This window comes from Eptatretus burgeri, chromosome 2, assembly GCF_056783735.1.
Source record: "Eptatretus burgeri isolate ZD-2024b chromosome 2, Ebu_testis_v1, whole genome shotgun sequence".
Classification (NCBI taxonomy): Eukaryota; Metazoa; Chordata; class Myxini; order Myxiniformes; family Myxinidae; genus Eptatretus; species Eptatretus burgeri.
Window position 1 is genome coordinate 101792888 of NC_140962.1, and position 17520 is coordinate 101810407.

The following is a 17520-nucleotide window of genomic DNA, read 5'->3' on the forward strand; positions in this document are numbered from 1 at the left end:
AATACAACCATCAGGAACAGGGGAAATAATGGAAAAGTAAAATAAAAACTAGAGTCGCTAAGCAAACAACCACCTGGCATTTAAAACAACACTGGCTGAACATTTCATGTCAAACATTACATTGAACAAATTACCACATTTACCTTTACCTTGCACCGATGAGCAATGTCAAGACACCAAAGGCTCGTTTAAACCGTGTTCTAATGGGGCCAAGTGACTGACGAGGTTGAGAAATTTATTGTGCATGTGACCAGGAATCCATCAAAGAAAAGTATCGATTTCAGGTGCATTTGCATTTTTCCTGCTGACAAAGATCAATTACGTCACTGTTCAAGGTATCGTGTGATGCTTCAATGCCACTTGGAAAAATTCCTCACTTGCCATTTCCCTTCTCATTCATTTGCTCATCGTGTTTACGACAATCAATGAAGCCTCGCCCAAAGCTGCTTAACCCACGAGTTGGACGACCTCGCTGGCACGGCTGAGGAAGATTGCTGAGCTCAGCCTTGTATGCCGGTTAATCAGTGCTGACTACCGAGGTAAAACGGCGTTCTCCCTCTTGGCCACTCGGCCTCATCAACTCATTGATGCTCAGCAGAAACAAACCAAAGGGCTTTTAAGTTTTCACCCATCTCTTCCCACATCCGTGGTTTCCATGATTATCCAGAATCGATGAGAAGAAAACGGTGAAATCACTTGAGGGACGTTCAACATTATTACGCAACTGAGTTTTGTGTTATGTAGCACTCAGAATGACCATGTACAGAAAGTTGTACAACTCAATTTCAACTAAAATGGCAGCTACCAATGATCTGATGACGTTTCTTGCATTTCAAGGAAAGGGAAGGTGGTATACATGCTCAAAATTGTTGTGTATACATTGCGTAATGCAATCTTAACTTCAGCACGAAAGTGTAACGGCGCAGAAATCGGCTGCACAATCTTGAATGGGTTGTGGCCAAGTTATGTCGCATCATGAAACTATCTCGAATTTGCATCAAATCGGCTTATATAGTGGGATGCAAACATAAATCTTAGGAAACTGTCTTCCTCGACTGGTAATGTACTAAATGGGAATGAAAAGATAATTATGACATTTAATCAGACAATAATGACAAATGAAGGCGTCGTTGGGAAATGACAAATCAAGGAAAACAGGTACAATCAAACTCTGAATTTTTCGCATGGACAAAGGCTCAAATCTGAAAGTTGTTGAAACGATGAAAATAACATTATCGTTCTTTGAGTCTTCTTGCGGACATTGCATCAACCACAAGCCACCACCACACCGCCCCCGCGTCTCCACCTCCATCCTCTATTATTACCATCCTTCCTTCCCCTCCCTCGGAACGTATATGAAGGCTTGGCAAATGTGTCATGCATAGTACCATGGGAGGACCACTGTGGTTAAAAAAAAATATATATTTGCAGGAGCTAGGCTCATGGAAGTACAAGATAGAACTGACATGGGGACAAACATCAAGGGAATTAATGAGCAAGAAAAGAGGGGGAAGAAACGCTGAAACTAGCAAGTCAAATGGATGTTAGGAAAGGTTAATGGGGGTAACAAAGATAATTGGTAAAATTTAGGATGACAAGGGATACATCGACAAGGGTACACGGTTTGCTTGAAATCCTGGAGGGAAGAGATGCAGAGCAGCTTCTGGAAGGTGGTTCCATGCATGGGAGAAACAAGAAGTAAAAATGAGTTGTGGTGTACAGTCAGTCAGCATTTAGGAAGGTTAACCAGAAGGGGGTTTCCGTAAAAATGCGTGCATCCTGGGGTTGCTGGGGAGCATCAGAGGACTGAGAGAGCAGAGAGAGAGAGAGAGAGAGAGAGAGAGAGAGAGAGAGAGAGAGAGAGAGAGAGAGAGAGAGAGAGAGAGAGAGAGAGAGATTGAGAGAGAGATTGAGAGAGAGATTGAGAGAGAGATTGAGAGAGAGATTGAGAGAGAGATTGAGAGAGAGATTGAGAGAGAGAGATTGAGAGAGAGAGAGATTGAGAGAGAGAGAGATTGAGAGAGAGAGAGAGATTGAGAGAGAGAGAGAGATTGAGAGAGAGAGAGAGATTGAGAGAGAGAGAGAGAGAGATTGAGAGAGAGATAGAGAGAGAGAGTGAGAGAGAGAGAGAGAGAGAGAGAGAGAGAGAGAGAGAGAGAGAGAGAGAGAGAGAGAGAGAGACAGAGACAGAGACAGAGACAGAGACAGAGACAGAGACAGAGACAGAGACAGAGACAGAGACAGAGACAGAGACAGAGACAGAGACAGAGACAGAGACAGAGACAGAGACAGACAGAGAGAGACAGAGAGAGAGAGAGACAGAGAGAGAGAGAGACAGAGAGAGACAGAGAGAGACAGAGAGACAGAGAGACAGAGAGACAGAGAGACAGAGAGAGAGAGAGACAGAGAGACAGAGAGACAGAGAGACAGAGAGACAGAGAGATAGAGAGACAGAGAGACAGAGAGACAGAGAGAGAGAGAGAGAGAGAGAGAGAGAGAGAGAGAGAGAGAGAGAGAGAGAGAGAGAGAGAGAGAGAGAGAGAGCCACGTTGGAGAATAGATGGTAGAAAACAGCAACCACTGACCTCCCTGTGAAGAGAGCAACAGACATTGTGCTTCAACCTCATTACGGGAGATTGCAATAGTTTTGAGAGCTTTAGATTCCACAGAATCCAGGAGACAGAAGTGATGCAGGGGTGCCAGCCAACAGAGGATAGGCTCCACTGAGCTATGGAAAAAGCCCTTGTTGATTGTGAGTAGCTATGATTTTCCAAGGAAAGACTTGCATCGAGAAAGGATGCTCGTGCTGTGGTTGGCTTTGGAGGCCAACTTTGCTACGTGGTCAGCCCAAGAAAGGTATGGATGATGGTGACACCTAGAAGCTCAAGACTGAACCGCTTCCAGTGTATGACCACGAAAATATATCGGTGGGTTCGTTTGGTGATGCTTCCAGGGTGATCGGGTGAGACTGAGATTTTACAGGATTGAAGAACATGTTACATTTTTCAGATTAGAGGCTCATCATTTCCAGATCAGCAAAGAGAGATGAGCTATTTTATGACACAATGTGGAGTTATTTGCACTAAGGAAGAGAGGGTTTCCAGAGGATTGGAGAAGTCATCTTCTGACTATAAAATGTATCGCACATGTGGATATGTAAGTATGCACGTATGTCGTCAAAATAGCACCCCCTCCTGGTGGGATGTGTGCTAGCCCAGAAGTGGATGGGAAAGTGAAAGCAGAATTAAATTATAAACATATATGTGAACACAAAAATAATTTAAATTAATTGCATGTTGCAGACGGACCCTTCAGCTGGTTAATACAAATGAGGAACAAGACTCGGCCCAAAACAATGCCTTAGGGCCTCCACTGGGAAGGGAAGGCGAGGGTTACATTGATGGCAACACACAAGCTGTGTGTGAATGGAGGAAGTCAGAAATCTAGGAATGAAGGCAGCCTTCTATGTCATGGCAGAGAATTTGGCGATCAAAGCAGGATGCCAGACTGTATCGAACGCCTGAGACATGTCCAAGGAGACGGCCTGAACTACATTGGCGATCGAGGGCATCCAATGATCCCTGAGATAGCAGCAGAAGCATGTTCAGAGTTGAGTTTTTAACTCGTCCAATGTTTAAACGTTTTACCCGAGCCTTTGTTCAGACGACAAATTCATTGAAATTGATGGATCTTCAATTTCCCTATTATTGAGGTGGCTGTCCTCAAATAGACCAAAAAAACCCCCCAGAGATTAAGATCAGCCCTGCCACTTAAAGACCCACCTGAGAGGTTGATGCTTACCTGTTCATTGTGTATTACTTCCCCCTCACATTGTGGAGTGGCAGAGCAGTGATGGTCAAGAACGCACCAATGGCATGGCCATTGACTACTAACGCAAGCCGTGCATCTGTACGCACACACACACACACGCACATGCACAGAATGAACAACAACCAACTCCAAAAGATGCAGTCTTGATCTTCTTACAAAAGACTTGCATTTATGTATAAAGAAAAAGCAGGCACAGCAGGAGGATAGTCTTGCAAAAAAACAAAGGTTGAAGAAACTCACGGGGCTTGTTTGTTGAGCTTGACAATGGCGGAGCAGTCGAAAAAAGTGAAGTGAGTGGCGCCAATACGAATGTGTCCATACATAACGACCAGGTCCAATGTTACATTGTCTGCATCTGTCATCACACAAGTGAGAAGGCTTTTGGAGAAGGTCTACAGCCACGTGTTGAATTGTGACAAAATCTGGTGATCAATGATTTGTTCACTGCATTCTTATACAATCGTCATTATAAATCCTCAATCCAAAACCATCATCCTTTCTCCCCTCATCAACACCCCCCCCCCAACCGCACCCGGTCCTCAATCCAATTTTCCAGTTTTCCCTCCTGAGAATTTTGCTATGTATCCATCTTATCCACCAATGAATCCTCTCTTGCTTCCGATTCCTCCCACACACAGTTTGTCCAAATCTGCCTCCATCTTGGCCTTCAACTCTGCATCTTGGTGTTTCCCCACTCTCTCCACCGTTCCTTTCCTCCTGTTGCAACCCGATCCATTCAGTGTACTCGTACGAGCTCTTCCACGAGCCTCGATACAAAACAAATCCAACAATCTGCAAATCTCACAGCAAGAAGTGCAAACATTGCTCGCATGGAGAACCAGAACAAATACCTATGCATATGAAAGGGCAAATCAACGCAATGTGTCGGAAATCAACCTTGGATCACTGCTCCATGAATCAAGTGCTCGGCAGGAAATATTAAACAAATAAAAAGTCCACAACGCCGTGCATTATCTTACTGTCTGAAAAACATTTCTGAACTATGAAGGTGGTTGCAAGTGTTTTTCGTTTTTATTACACTACACTTGTCTTTAAGGAAGGTATTTATGGCTACCTCTCACTTAACCCTCAACTTCATTTAACCCTTGTAGTAGTAGGAGAATGTTGGTTCTGAGACCAACCACCCTTACAGCCACTTGCATACACTCGCTTTCGCTCATTCTGCTCGTTCGCTGTCAGGCGTTTATCTCAGAACCAACATTCTCCGACTACTTGTGGGGGGGGGGGGGGGGTTGGGATATTACTCGGGCAATTTTTTGTTGCACTCAAAAACTTGAAAAGTTGCATTAATTTCCACCAAAAGTTGTGCTAAAAAGTAACTTAAAATCCATGTTCAGAGGTTACTGCAACGACCAATTTTCAGTTAGTCATTTATTTATTAAATTCTCAAAGCTAGCAAGTTGGCAATGATGCAACATTTTCATGAATTCAGCAATGATATGACATTTTATAAGGTTTTGAAAGTCAGCATTAAATCAAATTGCTCAAATTCACGGTTCATTGCTGAGATTGTAATAAGCTGAAATATATTTCTCAACGTTTTTGGGCGAGAAGTTACGGTCCTTCGCTAGTCGTTTTTTTTTTAACGTCAAAAAGAGCGTTCAACGCTCACCGAAGTAACTTGACACTTTTGCAACTTTGCGTACGAACTTGGTGGAATGTCATCGCGTGCCAGACCCATTATCTGCTTTATGTCCTTGTTCTGCTCCAAACAAGATGCTACCCCACACGGATCACTGCCAAAGTTGAGCGATTTCAGATCGTTGAAAGCATCAGTGATCGTATACGTATAACTTTCGCATTTAGTGACTTGCTCAATCAGGCACTTGTAGTCACGACCGATAGCGAGCAAGTCCTTCGCCAGGTGTTCTGATGCTACAGCTTCCTTTGCTCTGGTAACAAGCAAACCATCACCTTCAAATTCCCCAACGATTCTCTTGACTTCTGGCAAATTGTCAGCAGAGTAGACAGCCGCATTTAACCAGCTTGCCCAGCGGGTTACGATGGGTTGGGGTGGGTATCGAATTGTGGAAAACTCCTCTTTACAGTCTTTGTTCTTGACGACAGCACTCTTGACCCTGGCGATCAGATTATCAACGTCAGAGAAGTGGGCTCGAACCTTTTCGGTGCAGTTATGAAGTCGATGAGCAGTACATGTGACATGGAATGGTCGCGGGTAGATTTGCTTGAGGTGGCATCCAGCAGCAGTCGTGTAGCGCGCAGCGTCGCTCAAGAGTAGAACAAAATTTGACCTATCAGACTGTGGCGTTCTGATGGCATCATCCACTGCATGTATTACCACCTGTGAGTTGACCGAGGCTGGAAGCTGCTTGCAGTGCAGCGGGAATGTCTTTTCTGGTGATTCGACATTGCCCACGAGAGTGATAATGTACTTTGCGCCTGCCACCTCTGCTTCATTGATGACCATAAATCTGTTCTTCCCCTTGAGCAAGTTCTGGATCCACAATGTTTCTTTCTCTGCATTGATGTGACTCGCGATCAGCAACAGGACTCCAACGGTGCATTGTAACCCATAAATTGGAATAGTCAGTTCACCTCCGGATTATTGAGTTTGTAGAGAGGTATATCTGCTGAGAGAAAGCTCGTAACTACCCGATCAACAAATTATTGTCCCTTACTCACTTTCTCAGCTAGCAGCAGTCTGTCAAGGTTCATTTACAGCATCCTTGGCTCTTATGTGTTTTGTACTGTCGCCATGTTTCAGAACATTGGACCGTCGTTCGTGGCACGCGACTGTAGAACATAGTGTTACGGTTGTGGAAATTCACAGAACACCATTCAGGTTTCCCAGAGATCAGTTATGTCGATCAGTGAGTGTTCAGATTAGATTTCCCCACCGATGTCTAAAGGGCTGTGATCTTTAAGTCAGCCATTATTCTTTTGCTATTATTATTTTGGAACAACCACAACCGCCTTTCAACAACCACAACTTCACCAACCACAACCACCTCTTGACAACCATGCCATCTCCACCACAGCGCCAACCACAACCACTATCTCAACAACCACGCCATCCCCACCACATCGCCTCACCTTCATCTCCGTTATGCCACCATCTTTTCACCAGCCATGGCGAATCCCACGGACGAGCGGCATCTCCGCAGACAGACGCGGGAGCTGATGATTTCTACAACGTCCGCTTTCCACGGCTGATGATTTCTACAATGTCCGCTTTCCACGGCTGATGATTTCTACCACGTCCGCTCTCTCTGCGTTTCGCGACGAGATCGGATCAAAATGCCAAAAGGGGTGGAGCCCGCGGGGGGTGAAAGGTCGAAGGTGGGGGATCAAACTCACCTCCCACGGACCCCATAAAAAGGCGCGCTGGAACGCACAGCGAGTCAGTTCTTGCCTGGAGAGTTTGCCAAGAGTTGTGCCTGGAGTTTTGTGAGTTCTTCTTGCCTGGAGTCGGTCTGGGTTCGCCAAGCAGTGAGTCGAGTTGAGTCGGTCTGGGTGCAGTCGGGAAAACACCACCAGGTTCGAGTCCAGTGGAGGGCAGTCGGAGCGCAGCAATGCCGGCAGTATGGTGCCGAACCGTGGGTCAGTGGAGAAAGCCGAGAGAGGTCGTCAGCCAGCGAGTCACCACGAGGGTGGCAGGTAACCAGGACGGTCTCGTGGAGCTCTTGCGGTCTTCACAGTTCCACGAACATAAAGGCCTACGGGTCCAGTCTGCCCCTTTCCTTTCCTGGGGTTTTTCTTTGTATGAAAGTTGTGGTGCCATGTCCATAAGTAGAACTGTTAAGTGAATGTACAGTAATAAATAGACAACGGCTGTAGGGTCTTTTTTTGCTCGTGTTTTGTCCCTTACCCCCATTGCATACGTGCCTTCATTGATTGCATACGTGTGAGGAATAAATGTCATTGTTTAAATGTTCACCTGTTCGTTGCGTCCTTTCCTGTCATTGACTGCCATTTTTACGTATGGAATATTAGCTGGCTGTTAATAGCCAATAAAGTAATCGGATCCGGCGGGGCTTGGCGATATAGAACCGCTCGGCAAATCGCAAACGGCGCGAGCTGCGTACAACGACTCGTATCCGTACAGGTCCCGTCGAGGTGTAAATCCCCGGTATTTCTGTCTACGCGCATACTTAGGTAAATCGACAATTCGGTGATCGGACCCTGTCGCGCGTGGACAGAAGAGTTGGCTGATTTACGGTGTGATTAAAAACACACCCGTAGCTGGATTTCGGCGTTGATCCGAAAGCTGCGACTAGGTTTGCCCGCCGGGTGGGCACACGGCCGCGATTAGCTAAAAGCGGTTGTTTGCACGCCGAGCGGGTGGGAAACAACAACAATAGCTTGCAGAACAAACTGTTCCCAGAAGTTACAATGAACTCAGTTGGAAATTCTGCTGCATGGGCTCGTAATTTTACAATCGAAGAAGCAGCTTCCTTGGGAATAATTGGCAAGTAAAGATGACGTCCTTATAATCGAGATTAAACTAGATATTTAAGTAAAAGGAGGTAAGATATAACAACTTGATAGCAAACAGGAATACCACAGCAACACGTGACAGGAAGTCAGCTCATTCAACGCACAGGTGACACTCGATCAAAATGTTCTTTTTATCGCCCTTTCACGCAGGCACGACGCCACATGGCCGAGCATTTAGCAGATTTAGCCACTCCAGTGTGATTAACGCCGGAAGATGCGCTGACAATGGAAAAGTAGCAAAGTTGCGCTAACGAAGAAAAGTTGTGCATATAACTCCCTCCCACTGCATCCTCAGGCAAAAAAGAAAGTGATATCTTTGCGTTTCGCGACATAGGAATGCCGTGAAAAAAAAGTTGCAAAAAATTGCCCAAGTTTATGACTGATGGTCCTTTACACCATACTTTAAACTCAAAGAGAGAGCCAATGATTATCTGTTTCATTCTGACAATGTTGGTTCTAAGATAAGCACACGACAGTGAACGAGTGACAGCGAGTGAGAACGAGCGGAATGAGCGCAAGAGAGTGTATACGAGTGGCTGGTCTCAGAACCAACATTATCCTTCTACTCCTTGTAACATCTCAAAATGGTGATGTATCGATGATTCCGAACGTCGTTAAACGTCACTTACTCATATCCCAGGGGATAACATCTGTGTCTGGTGTCTTGCATTTGAACAACGTCCCTTCTCTTGTAGCAGGTGTTGAAATATTGTTGAAGGAGCATCGGAAGTTTTCGTTTCCGCCAGGCTCAGGCAGCCCCACTACTTTCAGTTGCAGCTGAAGAGAAATTTGCATTATGATGTGGGGAAATTGATAATCGTTGCAATTCTCATGAAACCGTTGTGTCATAATTCAATGTGATAAGCATTATGCAATGTTAATAACAGAAGGTATTAAAATGACAACTTTTAGAATGAAAAATGGAAAGGAAGCATCAACACGCCCAAAGAAACAACTTTCATGAAATTAATATCCTAAAACTTATAAATGGATCGATAAAATCAGCAATACCAATTGCACAGACATTCTTTTCTGGTCTGGAAATCCTATTTTGACTACCCCCCCCTCCCACACCCACACACCTCTTCCTCACCCCTGAGGAAAACTGTCAACAAAAATAAGACATGATGCAAGATAGTATAATTTGGTGAAGGATAACAATGGATGCCCCTCAAGTCCAACACAGAACTTCTAATAGATGAGGCTGCAAATGTTTTTGGTTTGTTTTTCTCTCCATTGTCCATTTCCAAGTTTGTCCATCTCAAAGATTATAGGACTCGAAACAATTCAAGGACACGTATATAGACCTACGGTGAGCTGACTCTTGCATCCCAACTCGTATTCTGTTTTGGTGGAAGTCAGTACCTATCAAATTTTCTTTGTTACCTCCACCACAGAAGGTGGATGGAGGTACATCTTCACCCCGTTTGCTTGTGAGCAGGAAATCTCAAAAATTATGTACGGATTTGGACGACGGGTTGGGTGTGTGACAAGGATGAATTGATTAGATTTTGGTGAAGATCCGGATCCGGATCCGAGAATTTTTTTTAAATGACACTTCACCATTGAGTGTTCCGGCGAAAAACAATATATAGCATGATATTTCAAAACGTTGTGGACGTATTCAAACAAAATGAGGTGGATGAATTGCGTAGGTGACAAGAACAAGCCAATTCAATTTTGGTTGAGGCTCGGATGGAAATCAGGTCTATGAGTGCTGTTCTAATGTCCATGCTGTGACTTGACATTGCAAACTTTTTTTTGTTTGCATTCTCCAAAAGATTATTTTTTAACCCAAAAACACTGAAGATCTAAGGCTCACAGTAGAGCTTGCAAATAAATGAGGACAAATAAGTCCTTAAAAATATCAGTGTACAGTACTTGCATCGATATTAGTAGACAATAGACAAACAAACGACATGTGGAATTTCAACTTGGGTTCCCCTGCATCATACATAAGCCAGGGGTTCAGATGAGAACACCAACAGGACAACTTATGACAAAGTTTAACTGGACTGTTTTGGCAAGACATCTTGTAACGTTAAATGCATACAAGCACAGCAGTTAGTCGAGGTGACAGAGGCCGATCAGTCTTTAAACAATGATCGTGGTCCTAACTACAATGACAGCACCTTGATATCAAGTGCTAACAGCAAGGATCATTACATTTTTAAAGCACAGTTCATCAATTGGCAAAAACAGATACGGTATCTGATGCAAACAGACACAAGAGGTACTAACATGGTTATTGCCACGAATAACTGTAACGGAAGCCATTTTCATGGGCAAGTACACCCCCAACCAAAGACAGCAAATTCAATGAATAACACCAATCAGTATCAAATTTTAAGACACACAATGACTGATTCTTTGCAAACGGGATGTCTTTTGAGAACTGCCCATTTTGTCGAGTGGTTAAAGACTTGGTCCTTTCTGCACTGGTTGGTGTGGATTTGATTCCCATGTCTGCTTACTCTCACAAACCCACAATTTGCAAATGTAGCGTGAAAGACAAACACCACGATATGAATTTAGGCCTTCATCCAACAATGCACCAAAATAGATTGTTTGCAGTTTTAAGGTGCATTTCGAGGTGTTGTGCAACGATGCGATGTCAAATTAACAGGGGAAACCACAGTAATTCAACTCATTAGTGAATATAACACAACATAGTGTATGTACAAGAATAAGGTTGAATGATGAAAACAATAAATGAAATAAAATTAAGGAAGCAATGACTTCATCAGAAACACCTCGGTCTTCGCATTCCGACTGGCATTCATCGGCGTCACAATCGGCTTCAGACAATGTTGATCGTGGCTCCACAGCCAATGAGTGTCGGACGTATTGGGGCAATCAGAACGGCGAGTACACCTGTGATATGCGGAACGAAACAGCAATACTCACAACAATGGCAAAAATGCATCAAGAGAGTTACTGCCTTAAGATGTGATAAAAAAAATTGAACGAGGATCTCAATTGCACACGTGAAAAGCAATCAATCCCACCTGCCCTCGAATAAGCACCAACCACAGGAAGCGTCATGTTCTTCTATGCAGTCCACACACTTTTTGTGCTCACTGCAGTGCTGCGTTTTAACTTTCATTATCTGCAAATGGACATTTGTGGGGAAAAGCAATGAATGCGAAAAACTTGAGATATCATGCTGACGATTAGCAAAACAATCCTTGTAAACCAAATGCAATGGCTTTGCCAGTTCATCCAAATTGTCTTAACAATGACGATGAATGAAAGTTACGATAAACAAGATTTAAATTTTTTTTTTTAAATATAAAAGCGTCAGAGCCAATCGGTAACTATTTTAAAGACAACTTAGATGAGTTGTTATCTGGTTTTATGAATCCCTCCCAACATACAATCTTGTTACTGGATCTAAATATCCACAGGGTGAACACCAGAGAGGATCTGTTCAACACAGATAATGTTGTCAACTAAAACTGTTAAAAAAAATTGGTATATTATAAAAAATGTGACAAAGTACGAGCAAATACAAGCAAAGGAAGAAACAATAACAAAACAGGATCAAGAAAGAAAAAAGGAAAACTGGAAAACGCAGAAAATTTAGTGAATAAAGAAGACAAATCCTGATCTGCCCATGGCAATTCAAAATGATGATACAAAAGGCTGCGCAGGGTAAAGCTATGTATTGAAGTGACGAATACTCTACCGTCACTTATTCTATCGCTCAGCCTCAGAGGATGACGAAGGTGCGGTATTTCATCAAATCGGTCAAAATAATTTGCTCTACCCAAAACTACATTGCTCTCTTTGGCCTAATGGTTAGAGTGTCCACTTTGACTCTGGGTGGTCGGTAGTTTGAACCCCAGCTGAGTCACACCAAAGATTAAAATGGAATGTGCTGCTTCCTTGCTTGATGCTCAGCATTCAAAAGGATACAACACGGACAAACAACCATAGGTTAAGCAAACCGTTTCACAGACTTGATAACTTTCTCCTGCATTGAATTATTAAAAGGGAACTCATAAATAATAACAATTAAAAAAAAAAATGTAATCTGCTACCAGAATAGATGGCTTCAACAATACTTTGGCCCATCTCTAATATATATATATATGTATATATATATATATATATATATATATATATATATATATATTTTTTTTTTTTTTTTTTTTTAAAGCAGACAGGCCATGCAGTGTAACATTCCAACCCAGGGGTGGACTGAGCAGTTGGGCATTCGTGTACCGACCGAGGGCCCGGACCATCAAGAGGCCTGTGCTCTCAAAAAAACCCCCAAAAATAAAAAAGGGTTTACGTTTTCAGACACATGAGAGCAAGGCGATTTTATAACCTACGTTTAAACATGTAGTATATTAATTGTTGAGGGTTGAAAGTCAATTTTTATTGATTTCCTCCAAAAAAAACATGGAGCAGTCAATTATTGCTGTTAAAACATTTTTCCTACTTTAAACAAACAACATTTACCGCTGTTAAAGCGACAGTTTCAAACTTTACAGAAAATGATTATGAACCATAAGTGCGTGTTACAAAAAACAGGGTTTGTCTTCTCTGTCCAAAAAAAGGTTTTATTATCAACCATCTTCACTCGTATGTTTTGTTCATCTTGGAGAGAAATACCGCAATGTTCAATAGACGAGGGTGCAAATTGACTCGGTCGGTCCGAACGTCCCCCTTTCCTGTATTTAGATCATTCGGCTGAAGTTACTGTTTGTTTTTCTCAACAATATCTTCAAGAAAATGACAGAGAAATAATAATTTTGTCCATGCATGCATTTTATAATACTGTATATACTGTTTCAGGCCATTTGCCCAGAACATTCCATGATGCTGTGGACTGTTATGCATGTACACTGTAAAGTGTTGTAGTCTGCAACACAAGGTGCAGCAATTTCTGGTTCGTAAATTACGGTGTATTCGTTTTTAATTCACGGTCTCGTTATTATTCTGCATATTTATGCACAAATATTTATTTTAGGAAACTTTTATTTCACACTTTGTCTCATTCAAAAATTTGATCTAGGGGGCCCAAAATACCGTCAGTCTGCCCCTGTTCCAACCATCCCTGTTCCAGTGGCCCGTCTACTCGCATTAGTTGGTGGATGTTAAAGACACCATGGTGAATTACTGGCTGCACCTTAAACAAATACCTGTGCTAACCTATTGGGGCACTGCATCAGTGATCCCCGCACCCACTCCTCCCACATTCTCCCGACAATAATGCAACGAGAACTATATTTTGAAAATGAAAACACAAGAGCACTGACCAATCAAAGCAAGGGGAATGGAGAGGGGTGCAGGGAAGGGGTGGAGAGGAACTAGAAACAAAAACGAAAACAACAACAACAACAATTACCACCACAGCAACACTGTAGACTGAGAAAAGCATGACTGTGCTCAATATCGCCAGGCTGCAGAGACACCCACCTTTTTTCCAGCCATGACGTAGAGGTAAGAGCCAGTCCGATCTGGTTCCATGTCAGGCAGTATTGCAGAATTGGTTCGTCCCATGGACAATGTCTTAGTTGGTTGGTCAACATTGAACAAAAATGCCTGGACATCGACATGCACACGCAATATGCAACATGGCAACAATATGCAACATGCAACACAATTGCACAATTTAGATCAATAACTTTTCCTCCCCCAAATTTACTGTAAATTACACCAAACTATGACAGTTGTGTTCATCAGTCGAAGCCGACATTCAATCATGCCAAGTTAAGAAAGCTAAAACACAAAGGCAAGATTGTACAAAACAAACTACAAGATAGCTTTCTTGAAAAATTGAGAACCGTCTTGATACAAAAGATAGGTTAGGGTAAGCGTTAGCATAAAAGATGCCATTGGTATTATAAAACTACAATGATAATTTCCAAAAGGAACTTTTTGTATACTTAGTTTTAATCTCGCAAACATGTTCAACACAAATGTTTGAAATATTGACGAGATAAGTTTTCATAATTACGACATTAAAACTTTCAAAAATTGGAATTATATACAATGAAGGGCGAGTGAGACTTCTGACTTCATGACCTCAGTATACAATGGCTTACATGACTGTTGGAGAAATAAGTTTTGAAATCCCTTCCTGGAGAACTTCTACTTTTACGTTTACTGAATTGGCAACAAAGGAATATCAAGATGTTTCGCTCAATGTTTTTGTGACTTAATTTTGTCACATTCTTCTAATTATTCTCCTTCTCTTCCCTCTTTATAATGGGTGAAGTCCAATGGTACCAAGCTTCTGCCCTCCCTCAAAAAAATTACTCCCCCACCTTCATTAAACTGTCTCCACTCTCCAACGACCCCCACTTTATTGATATCCCTCCTCACACAATCTTCCCATCTCAACCACGGTCTACCACTTTTCCTCCGACCTTGCTCCCTCAACCTATCCGCTCTCTTTACGAATCCCTTTTCCTCTGTCCGCACCGACGGAGTGACATTCAAACTGTTTAAATTGAGCTTTCATTCCACCAACGAACATCATATTAAAAGTGAATGAGAAACGTTTGTTTTCAAATCAGCAGGCAAGGTCACATGCAACTGCAGGCCAACTCTCCTTCAGTTGAGGGAACAGGTTTGCACTGAAATTGGTGACTCGGACTCGAGTCAACATTTTGCGGCTTGACTTAATCGATTCGAGACTCGACCGAATTGAAAAATTGAACTGACTTCTTGAAAATATTAAGAAAATAATAATGGAATAAACGTTGAATTAAAACAGGGTTTCAAATAAACAGTCAATGTTTTTCAGCTGTGTGCGGTTCGGTCAATCGTGATATATGCCGTGGTACGTGTGTATGCGCAGCTCTCAGGGCCGCCGGGTTGCATACCGTTCCGTATTTTCCACGGCTGGTCTGAGTGGGGTGAACGCAAGCCCAGCATTAACAAGGCACACTACACTTTTACAATGCACCAATTAGCCGTATTTACAAGGGATTCTGATGGCTGAATAAGTTTTAGCATTCCTTTATTGATGTATAACGTATATAAAAGTCAACTCCAATAACTGCTGGAAAAAGAGAACAACAAGCGCTCCTCGAGTAAAGCCTTGCGCATAAAAAAAAAAGACTGTGATGAGTGAAATATGTCAATTGACTTTGATTATTTCAACTTCACTCAAGAATTGTAAATTATATCACAACTTGTCTTTAAAAACATTAAAAAAAATGTATATTGAAAGACAGTAATTAAAGTTAAACATTTAATTTCAACATAAATATCCAAATAAATTATTATTAAAATCTCCTTAACAATTCCTTTCTTTCATGGTTTCAATCCATTCATGATGGTGACAAATGTTCCAAAGGTGACCTCGTTCGGATTTAAAAGTTGAGAATTTGGCCACAAAAAGAAGCGGTTTGCCTTAAATGTAGTTTTAAAATACTGAATTTCATTCGTCAACTGAAAACTCACCCGGAGACGTAAATTTTCAGAGCTGTGACAAAATTAGTTGAAATTCTATAAAATATAAAGAGTTCAGAAATGATATTTTTACACATCTTTGTACAGGATAAGCTGGATAATTGATTTTAATAAATGGCACAAGTAGGAAAATAATTCAGAATTTTGAGACTACAAAGAGAGCTAATAGTTAAAATTTTTGAGACTTGATTTGAGACTTGGCCTGGGGGATATGAGACGTACTTCGGACTTAGCTCAAGTGACTTATTGACAACTGTGGTCTGTACAAGATGATGTTATCATGCAAATGGTCGACAAAATTTTCCAGAGCAGTGGAGAGGCAATCAGTATTAGTTTGTGGCAAAATGACCACATGTTGCAACAATCAGCAACATGACCTGTCTTTTCAGGTGGCATCCAACACCATAACCCAGACACAGACGCAGACGCAGACGCAGACGCAGACGCAGCAGCTAGCTTGGATGAAAGCCACATTCAAGGTATACAAAAATCAACTCATGCTTAAATTTGATAGAATAGTATAGGTGATTAAACAACTTTGAAATGTGCTCAAGGCCACTCATGCATGGTAATCAAGCCCATAGGGCAGCGGTCTCCAACCTTTTTAAACACAATATCATTTTTGGAATCTAAATGCAACACAAGATCTACCCTTAAAAATTATATTTTACGAAAACCCCAAAAATGTACGCTATGCATAACACTCACCTATTCTTCATGTGACACCTTTGCTTGTACACTATTTGTGAGCGCTTTGAAGTCTGGGTCACAGTTTGAGATGGCCAGTCTCATCAGATGGGCATCTACGAGATGAGTGCGATACTTGGACTTGATGATTTTCATCTGGGCAAAAAAAGCCATCTCACAGAGGTACGTGGAAACAAAGTAGGCCTTCACCTTGAGTGCACAGGATGTCAGAAGAGGGTACTTCTCTGTTTACAAGTCTCCAAAAATCTGTCCCTTGACCAAGATTTCAGCTCCATGTCATTTTGCATGGTGATTATCTCCATGTCAAGTCCGCTTCTTTGTTCAAACACCTGATGAAAGTTTGCCGTCAGTCTTCCAATGTACACTTCAAGAAAAGGATTTGAGACAAACAATGATTTGTTTATCTTGTCTACCTCCTAATATCATTTGTTGAATTCCTTTTCCAATCTGTTCAGGTGGTCACAGAATTTTTTTACAGATGGAACCCTTTCTCTGACATTTTGTAGGATTTTCTCCAGATTTGGGAAGTACTCAGTCATGTTGTTCTTTAACTGGGAGGACCACAGGCCCAGTTTCAACTTGAATGCATTTACTGCACTGATCATGTGTGACGAGTCTCTGTCCCTCCCTCCCCTGCTGTTCGCGATTCAGCTCGTTCAATTTTTTCGTTGTCTGTAAGAAACCCCAAGTCGAGCAACCACGCATTATCTGACAGCTCACTATACACTCATTTCTTGATTTAAGAAAGATGATAATTTCAGGGATCAGACATAAAAAATCTCTGGAGGACTTCCACAACTGAACCACCTCACATCTGCATGAAGGATTAGCTCACCATAGGTGGCATCAAGCTCATCGAGTACAAATTTGAACGAGCGATGTTGCAGAGTTATGGTATGAATCGAGTTGACGATCTTGACAACTGTCATTACACGAGAATAGTCAATAACATTACTCACTTGTGCTTGTTAGTGGATAACACAGTGGTAAATGACAAAGGAGAATAATTCAGGGTAATTTCTGCAAAGTGCAATAAAGCCTGCATTGACACCCAGCATTGCCGGTGCACCA

The 17520-nt window shown here is 42.2% G+C and overlaps 1 protein-coding gene across 3 annotated transcripts in view; it reads right to left on the reverse strand.

Annotated features, from left to right (window-relative positions):
* LOC147032689 (plexin-B1-like) overlaps positions 1-17520 on the reverse strand; it is a 216961-nt gene that overhangs the window by 87833 nt on the left and 111608 nt on the right. For all 3 annotated transcript variants that reach the window (XM_085870498.1, XM_085870497.1, XM_085870499.1), the window contains exons 4-9: positions 13738-13863; positions 11319-11419; positions 11064-11184; positions 8940-9087; positions 4072-4186; positions 3802-3907 (exon numbers count right to left, since the gene is read on the reverse strand). In XM_085870498.1, coding sequence (XP_085726624.1) covers positions 3802-3907; positions 4072-4186; positions 8940-9087; positions 11064-11184; positions 11319-11419; positions 13738-13863 — 717 coding nt within the window. The remainder of the gene's footprint in view (positions 1-3801; positions 3908-4071; positions 4187-8939; positions 9088-11063; positions 11185-11318; positions 11420-13737; positions 13864-17520) is intronic.